The 9,781-nt window shown below is 28.5% G+C and overlaps 1 protein-coding gene across 7 annotated transcripts in view; it reads right to left on the bottom strand.

The window, feature by feature from the left end:
• Positions 1-389: 389 nt before the first annotated feature.
• Positions 390-9,781, bottom strand: part of LOC106461705 (jouberin-like) — a 70,339-nt gene continuing 60,947 nt past the window's right edge. For 4 of the 7 annotated variants that reach the window (XM_022391478.1, XM_022391440.1, XM_022391543.1 and 1 more), the window contains 4 exons: positions 6,294-6,456; positions 4,763-4,812; positions 2,596-2,690; positions 390-1,824 (listed from right to left, as the gene is read on the bottom strand). In XM_022391478.1, the coding sequence (XP_022247186.1) occupies positions 1,773-1,824; positions 2,596-2,690; positions 4,763-4,812; positions 6,294-6,456 (360 nt within the window). In that variant the 3' untranslated portion in view covers positions 390-1,772. Of the gene's footprint in view, positions 1,825-2,595; positions 2,691-4,762; positions 4,826-6,293; positions 6,457-9,781 lie in introns of those variants that run through there. The other 3 variants (XM_022391680.1, XM_022391737.1, XM_022391583.1) reach the window with 2 other exon arrangements.

Below are 9,781 nucleotides of genomic sequence, written 5' to 3'. Positions count from 1 at the left end.
AGCACCCATTGCCAACTCTGATCAATTAGTGGGATTTGATTGTCACTCTTACAGCACATCCATGGCCCCTAAGTGCAGAGCACATTTTTGAGGCAACAGACATCAAACCATAAACCCCCAGATTCACAGTAAGACTATACTAACCACTAGGTCATGTCTAGTGTTCTTCTGCATACCAAGCCCATGAATCTCCATTATTCTAAAAGTAAGATTACTGTGGGGTAGGTGTAGCATTTAATTCTATCATAAATACTGTTGTGTTGTACAAATGCAATGGGACATGAAGATGTACATCTTAAAATAAAGTGATATGAATCATCAATGAGTTGAAATTTTTGTATGAAATCATTACAATACTGACAAAAAATGAAATTGGAAATGATACTTTTATGTTAAATTTGTTCCTTCCTCTAAAACTAAATTAGATAGAATAATACATCTCTTGCTTAGAATGTATAGAATCATAGTGAGGTCATACTTTAAATGGTTAATAAAATTTACCACTCATAGTATCAGCATCTCTAAACCTTTTATCATCCACTTTGGAAAATTCTTTATAGAATTTGCCATACAGAACATCATTAAAAATGTGTAAAACGTAGGAATCTTACTACAATATCTTCTAGCTTCCTGTAGGATCAAGTTTCCTTTTATTAATACATTTTTTCAGCTTTTACATTTTCAGAGCAATAATACTTAATTTATACAGGAGAGATTAGTGTAGAATTCTTCAAAAGGTTTGAACATTCAGAAAATTAAAACTAACTACTGAAGAGTATAAAAACAAATAGTTGCAACTTACAAATTATTTCACATTAAATCAATACAATTCAAAACAAAGTCTCTGTCCTCCATGAGTTGCTTTCAAAGAGTTGAATGAAATATATATCATACAACAGTACGCTATTCTATTCTCTCAGAGTCGTCATTAAGTATCAAACTCAACTTCTGTGGGTAACAAACTACATGCAACAAAATGTTTCTTGTGCTTTTCAATGACATAATTCATTACATAACAGAAAAACCTAGATGATAAAAATTGGTATCCATAAACAAGGCCAATAAAGGACAGATAATATGCCTTCTCCTTTCTATACCTTAGTACATTTTACAAAAAGAATGGAAAGCTGATCACAATATTAAGTATAAATGTATGTTTGTTAAAATAAGTTTGATAATTGCCGAGCTATTGCTCAGGTTCCATAATTAAGAATCAAATCCAACACAGCTGTATGGTTTATTGAGCAACACATGTTAAAAATAGATATGTCTCTTAGGAATTTTCTATGAACAGGGAACGTTCATACTGAAGAAAAATATATTCATTAGATTAAAATCCCCCTTTATGCAATATCATTATAATGCTGATAAGACTTTCATGGTTCTTTCCAGAGTTATGGATATGTCACTAATATGGTAATTACAACATCATAGCTAATCTTGATAATAATATATTTATTAATAAATAATTATTACATTTAATTGTAAAACATTTCATATATTATTTACAAAATTCACATCACAAGTACGGTTGACATTGTAAAGTAACATATATCAGCTGGAAAAATAATCTCATGATCTGTAATCTCTTCAAAATTAAGTACCCGGAGAAGATAAAGTTCCTTTACACTGTTAATAAAGTGATTTATAAACCACTAACAGTGGTATTTTGTGCATTGATTACACTAGAGAGTATGGAACTGTTTGAATTATTAAAAAGAGTTTTGAAATCTTATTCATCTTCTTAGATTACCGACTAGAGAATTGTAGTATTATTGTTCTTTCCTTGTGCCCCTTCTTGTTTTCTTTGAAGATTTATTTTGTCTGTTTTAAAAAACAACATACTTTTAGTATAGCATAATAAAGAATATTATATCTTCTGCCATAAACTGATGGATTAGATTAAATATACTTTACTTATAAGAACACTAAGTTTTACTGTGTCCTCAATTCTAAGAACCTAAGATACTGTAGGCCATAATAAAAGGCTATTATATACTGTTTTTTCACGAGGCTTAGCAATATAAGAATCTAACATAATTGACTATGTAACTTAAGAAGAAGAAAAGTATTTTCTCAAGACCAAGTATAAGAACAGTACAAAAGTTACTACTAGAAACAAACATAAGTTAAATCTATGAGCAGATTATATTCTGTTGATCCAGCAATATTGATGTTTGAATATATTAATACCACTGTTTATACTTGGTATCATTATTTAATAGCAGCATATTCTACAAAGTCAACTTAAACACTGATTTTTCTGCAGTTTCCTTTAATAAATACCAAATAACAAGACTATTAAATATGACAAAAGACACCCCTTTTATACTTTTGTGTCACTTCCACAGAACTTAAATAACCTAATCCACTTATAATATGATAATAATTATCAAAACTAATCAGTGTCTGTCAACACTTATATCTTCTGTTGTAACCTTATCCACAGTTGGTTAACAAATACACATTTATCTTTCTCTGTTTAGTTATATACTAAAATCTTCCAATAAAACAGATAATTCTCTTCTCTTTTTTTTTTTAAACAATCTATTCTCTATAACTCAAAAGAAAATTAAGGACAAATATAAAACATACCTGCTATGCATCCTTGGATTTTCCACAGCTTTTTTTTCTTCTATAGAAGCAGCTACAAGGTTCAGTTTTCCACTTTCTGTAAGAACCGCTGTATACTGCTCAAATAAAGAATTAAAAACTTGTTATAGTAAGTAAATAAAAGTGTTTTTAGCAAAAAAAGTAGTTGGTTTAATATTCAATTGAAATCTCAAGTAAATATTCTTTGTTAATTTGAGATCTCAAGTAACACCGTGTTAACAACTTTTATCATAATCTACATCATTCTAGATACATACATGATGGGGCAAAAATTGCTATACAGTTGGTACTAAAGAAAATATTATGAACACAAGCAAAACCAATCTAATTAGTGTTGTTTTTTTCAAATTAATAGTTAGAAATTAAACTACATTCTATGTAAAATAACCGTATTGTATCTTTTGTCCCACCCTGTATGTATGTAATACACACACACACAAACACATGTAGGTTGTAATAGACTGACTATAAGGATATTGTGAAAAAACACCTTTGAAGTTTTCATAAGTTGCTAACTTTGACCAGTTTAAGGCATGACATTTGGCATTTAGTAGTGCAAGTAAATATCACTTCAAGTAAGCTTGTGGATGCTAAAGCACCAGCTTCATTGGTAAGTTTCAGAATTACTTATTCTATCAGTAACATGGTTCTCTTTGACAATAAAATATATTTCAAATCTGAATCAAGTACATAACTTAATCCACAGAACTTACTTATAGGTAAGTTCTAATGTATATTATTAAATCCTTTTTTTGCTTGTTTTTTTTTTACATTTAGGGACTAATTTCTACCACATAAACAGAATGTGAATTATCAGTGTGTTTGGTCATTTTGTGCATAAAGTTTTGTCAGTTCTGACAAAAGATGCTTCTAGATTATTTAGAACAGTTCTGCTGTGAAACTATATTTAAAATTTAAAAGTCATCCATCCAAAAATGCACAGAATGAATACAATAATAATATAAAATCAGCACAGAAGTAATATAAAAAGAACAATATAAAAAAAAAACTACAAACTAATAGTAATAAAACAAGCTGAATAATGTAAAAGTACTGCAATATCATAGTTCTGGGAATAGTATTGCAAATGCATCATCACAATACCTGAAAGACAGCATAAAAATCAGCTTAAGTGATACTTGTTTCTCAAGGCTGAAGTGAAATACACTATGATATCATAATGCCAGTTAGTGCAACAGTAGCACAGAAATACTATATAGTAGATCTGGGCAAATAGTGGTAATTGCCGATCCATGAAACGACAGTCACTAACCGATTAGTACAGGATTCCTCCAACCACAGTAGAAGAAGAAAAATATGTTAACTTGATTATTTTTTTTGGGAAAATCATTATAATTCAAATTTAGATTAATCAATTGTTGGAATAATCAAAAACAGTAATAACTTAAAACACTCATTTTGATTAATCAGTTAGTTTAGGTGACACTAATTGACAATCATTTCTCACAGGTAGTCGATTATGTCGATTAATTTGTCCGGCCTACAAATAACTACTGTAATAATACAATAATATGAGCAATAAAACAGAAATTAACTTAATACAGATTTATTACTAAGCATGGCAAAATGTACAATATCACTGAAATTAAAATAATACAGGTATGTTATCAAACAAGAACAGCAATAGGTACAGTATCACAGAAATTAAAGTAATAATACCGTTATACTTTTGCACAAGCACATCAATGAGTTAAATTTCACAGATATATGTAAAATAACCCAGTAATACTGTCATAGAACTTCAATATTATAGCACCAATATGCAATGTCACAAAAGTTAAGGTAGGAAGCATGGTAAAACAGTAACAGTACTACTGAAGCATACGTGCAATAGCACAAAAATTTTCAACAATAGTATCACAAAAACTACTATCTTGCTAAAAGTATGATAATTATTATAAAAACAGTAAGGCATTACTCAATTGCTTCAACATTTTATGGACATTACAAGTACTAAACAAGAAATAAATTATTGCAGTGTTAGAATCACAAAATGGTTAAAATGTTATATCTCTTTATTATCAACAGTACAAATGTAATGAAGTAAAACAAAACCAATTTCCTTACTCTCAAAAATATCCTAATCAAACTTCTGTGTAACAAACAAATCAACCTAAATAACACTTACAGTTTCAGTACTGTCCTCCTCTATCACATCAGAGTCCTCTAAACCCACATCTGTTAAATACAGCTTTAGAAGTAAAATATGCTTTCTCAGCAATTCTTACATTTTAGAAACAGATAAGATGATCAGTTAGTCTAAAAAGAGCACCAACCTAAATCAAACTTTCTGAATAGTATCTAGTTTGTGCTTAAGAAAAATTAATATAGTTTGATTTAGTATTTCTATCATTTTTTAGGTTGTGACATTTTAAAAAAGGTTTTGTGAGACACTGCTTTAAACACTTTATTTTGTCTTAAATAAAAAAATTTTTTATTATTGGTAGAAATTCCTTTTTATACATATATCTAGTCAGTTTCAATTCATTCACTTTAATTAACACATTTCTTTAAATACTTTATTTTACCAGCTATAAATCATAAAAAGCACAGTAAAAATTTGACATCACCATTACCTCTGTCAGGCTAGGTATCATAATTTTTGTCAATATTCTTGGTCAAGATAATTTTCTGTGCAATAATAAGTTTGTTTTCAGTAAATAAAGTTCTTTTATTGGTGTGTTCTTTGAATATAATAAAGTTAACAAAAGGCAAATCATGTTGCTTAACATACAGAGTAAACCTAATAAACTTAGCTGATGTCTTATTATCGAAATTCCTGTAACTTTCAAACAGACATAATTTAATACAAAAACTTTTTCATAAATAAAAATAATGTTAAATGAAACTACTCATGAAATTTCCAGATCTGTGATTTATTCCTAAGTGTTGTAAACTTCACAAATGGAAGCCTTTTCACCACTGTGGGAAGTCTGAGTAGCCAGTATGTTCGTAAACCACAAATTATTGCTAAAACAACTTATTTACCTTATACTGACATAAATAAATTAAAATCTCCTTTATTCTACCATTTTAGCCATTGGCTTTAGTTATTTTCAAAGCTGAGTTTTTTGTAATTATTCAAATCACATATTCTGACATCATACAAAAGTGGCAAACAAGGGCTGTAATATTCAAACTACTAGCTTAGCAAACATAAACCCATACTTCTAAAATACTAGAAAAAAAAAGGATATGCATTGTTTACAGGTGAAACTCAAATTTTCATTTCTTTTGTATATTAGAATAAGATTTAAAGTTTTTTTCTGCAAAGAGTTCATCTTTAGAAATTAAAAATGTTTAGATTAAAATGTAGTTTATTAAATTAGATTTAAAACATATCATAGTCTAAAAAAAAATTGTTACCTAATATTTGTACAAAAATTAAATATTACTCTTACTTAATTTTTTTTCAATCTGAACCTGAAAAACTACTTTATGTTCAAATTCCTTTCTTCATTTAAAAGCCTTTAATTTTGTTTCTCAAATATTTGTTTTATTTAATTCAAGCATACATTGTCAGTAATTAATAAAGCAAAGAAAAGTACAAGTCCGAAGCTTATTTATTTTTACTGTGATGAATAAATAGGAAGATATTCAATGACTCAAATTTCAAAGTTTTTTTTTTTAATATTAATTTATCAAACAAGAAAATTTACCTAAAGGGGTGATATAGTTGGCTGGAAAGTACCCTTTCTTCCCAGAGTCACCTTCACCATACCACCAATGGTGGTTTTCATGATCCAGCACAGTTACCATACAGCCTTTCTTCAACTTCATCTCATCTTGCCGTTCAGGTTGGTAATCATAGAGGGCTACAAACTGGCAATATGAAAAACTTATGAGTATTTAAAATGACTAACCTCAAATGATGTCAAAGGGTTTAATAATTCTTTGACTATAGACTACATGCATTGCACCTACTACATAACTGTTAAAGTAACCATAAGATTATAACTTTTGATAAAGTATACACATCTTCATGAAATTTTTACAGGCTAGTAGTAAACATTAAAGGCTTTTGTACACAAAATATCAGAATTTTTAATTAGCTATTTTAATTAAAGATTTGCGTATTAATTTTGGCTTTTGGAATGTTGACTATCAAACATGCAAAGTGATACTGATTTTAAGATCAAAAATACTTTGCATAATCTCTATAACCTCTTAAATAAATATCCAATGCTTTTATTCAGAAAAACTTTATATTTTATCCGTTATTTTCTCTACCCTAACTCTATATGGGGTTCATTCGTTAAACAATCCTGAAACCAGGAAATAAATCTAACTTATCCTTTTTTATTTCTAGAATGACTGAAAATTGTAACAGGAAACCACAACTCTTTATTCTAAATAGCTATACATCAAACAGTATACATCAAATTATAATTATTAATTTTTTTTGATTTATTGACTTTTGAACCATGTCTAACTAATAATCCCACCACACAAGTTGTAAACCACTCAGCACACACGCAGTTCACATTACTGTGGCAAATAGCATAAAACTGGCCCTTACGAAGTACAAATGTCTTACTCTTCTTAGTCTTAGTGCTAGTGTATCAGTATTTTATAAAATACAGTAATATTTTGGTTACCATACATTACATATGTATATCTATTATTGTTATCATTATATACAAATAAATTCTTAAATTTTAGTTATTTTTCTTAAACGTAGAACAATAAACAAAATATGTATAGAAAACAATGATCTCTACTACTTATGATGTTAGGAAGTTTATTGTACTCGTGTGTTGTACTTGCTAAGCCTCATCAAATTTCACATGTGGATGATGTAAAAAATTAATTTCTGTAGGTTTTATATGTGCATTTTGGAATAACAAAAATTACAAATTACTATACCAATACCACAAAAATCCACTATAATTTATCAGGCTTTCTAACTAAGCTGTATTTTGGTCTAAAAAAATTGTACTTGTAATTGAAATATCACCTTGACAATCACATTTCAAACTCTCAAGCAATTATAATAGTTTTACCTGTGTAAATACATTAGGAAGACTGGCATAATTGTGCAGTTCAAAATGAGCACTTTTTAGTAGTTATAAATATGTAACTTAAGCGATGTAGTAGGCATAGGTAAACAAGTACTTTCAAAAGAGGAAGAGGTTGGCACAGAACCACTATGGTGAGTTAGCTAAGTATAATGATATCTCAGCAGACAGAAAAAAAAGGAAGTTCTTATTTTATATTCTATCTTGTCAATATTGGTAAATATGAGTTTCTATTTGTTAAAAACCATAGACTTTACATTTTATAATGTACAATTTGACACATGAAAAATTGATATTCAGCAACAGTTTCAATATTTACTTTTGAATTAAGAAATTTAGTAATGTATAATGCTAAAATTTGAATTATAAACTATAATTTGATTCAAAATTTATGGACATACAATAATAATTTAATAAAACTTTGAATGTAAGTGTACAAAATGTGATGACCTGCACTTTGACTCCAACCCATATGGAAAGGGATAAATTGTAGAGTAACCCCATCAAGCACTGTTTATAAGTTTGTTGTATATTGTTTATAGAGCTGAGCAATTAGTTGTATATGCTGATCAATTAATTAATGAGCTCATTAATTGATTACATTTGATTAATCCATAAGTACATGCCTTCTACACTGATATTCATTAACATATTTCTTTTGATACTTGATTTTACCAATTGCAGTAGTCACCAGTTACAACTTTAAATCATACAAAAACACAGCAAAAACTGACAAAGATTTACTGGTGAGCTAGAATCCAAACTATCAAAATAGCACTACCTTTGTCAGGCTAGGTATCATGTTTTTGTTGAAAATATTTTGGTCAAAGACCAACTTATATCTTCTAAATATACCTTATTTTCAAAAAATAATGAGTTATATTATTTGTGTGCATTGTCTGAATACAATAAACAATATGTAATAAATAAGAATTTAAGTCATTGGCATATTTTGCTGTCACCTACCACACTGTACATGTTAAACCTAACTAAATTTACTTAGGTGTCTTACCACAGAAGAACATATCTGTGGCTTCTGAAGCACATATAATTTAACATGAAAACATTTTCAGAAACAGGAAAACATCTGAAGAACTTGTCTATTAATTCCAAGATCTGTGGTTAAATCCTGACTCTAAACTTCCCACTAGATTACATTTTTCTCTGCAGGAGGTTGGTCTAATCACTTTTCCACAAAACCATAGCTTACTTCTTAGACCAATCTATTCAATCTGCATTGATTTGAATAGCATATAGTCTGCTCTATCTAGAAGTATTTAAACTTTCCACATAGCTAATTTCAAAGCTATGTGTCATTAGTAAATGATCAAACCACTTGATATGGCATCATAACAATGTTTCAAGCAAGGTATGTACAAAAACTAAAGGAAAAACTTGAAAATCAAGTTATGAATAACATATTCTCAAAGGTTGATAGGTTCTTAATAAAAATAGTTATTTTTAAGGATGGGCAGAAAAATTATAAAACAATGCGACAGTGGATTGTTTCATTTACAGGTAAAACTCTTTGCAGCTGTGCAGAAATTAAAATACAAGTTTTTTTATTTTTCTTCATGAATTACACTAAATAAATTTAATTTGTTTAGTGCATACTGGTGTATAAAAGACATTGTAATACTAGAAATAAATGACCTTATAACCTTATTTAAACCATTTTGAAGCTTTGTACTATCAGTTACAATTTGTCTTTTAGTGAAACACTCTTGAAAAAGCTGTAAAGCGAAACATTGATTGTCAAATTAAAGAAAACTAACAAATTTGGTGTTATAAAGTCATATATTTCTAGTATTAAAGTATTTGTGTGTTTCAGTGTTTAACACAAGACAAATCATGCCTGTGTTTTAGAACAAATATTCCAACAAGGTACGGTGTGTGTATATCTTTAGTCTGCTCGAAATTTCATATTTTTTAGACTAAAATACATCTTAGTTACTAAGCTTGATAAATTATAGTGGAATTCTATGGTATTAATGTAGTAATTTATGATTTTTTTAGTTATTCAAATGTATATATATAAAACCTAAAACAAATTATTTTGTTCCTATCCTCCACATGCAAAATTTTTAAAGGCTTAGCAACCTATCAAGCAGCAACCGAGTACAAAGGTC

Source organism: Limulus polyphemus, unplaced genomic scaffold (genome assembly GCF_000517525.1).
Source record: "Limulus polyphemus unplaced genomic scaffold, Limulus_polyphemus-2.1.2 Scaffold1, whole genome shotgun sequence".
NCBI classification, from domain to species: Eukaryota; Metazoa; Arthropoda; class Merostomata; order Xiphosura; family Limulidae; genus Limulus; species Limulus polyphemus.
Note: the sequence above shows the minus strand (reverse complement) of the source record. Positions and strands in the feature narration are given on the sequence as shown.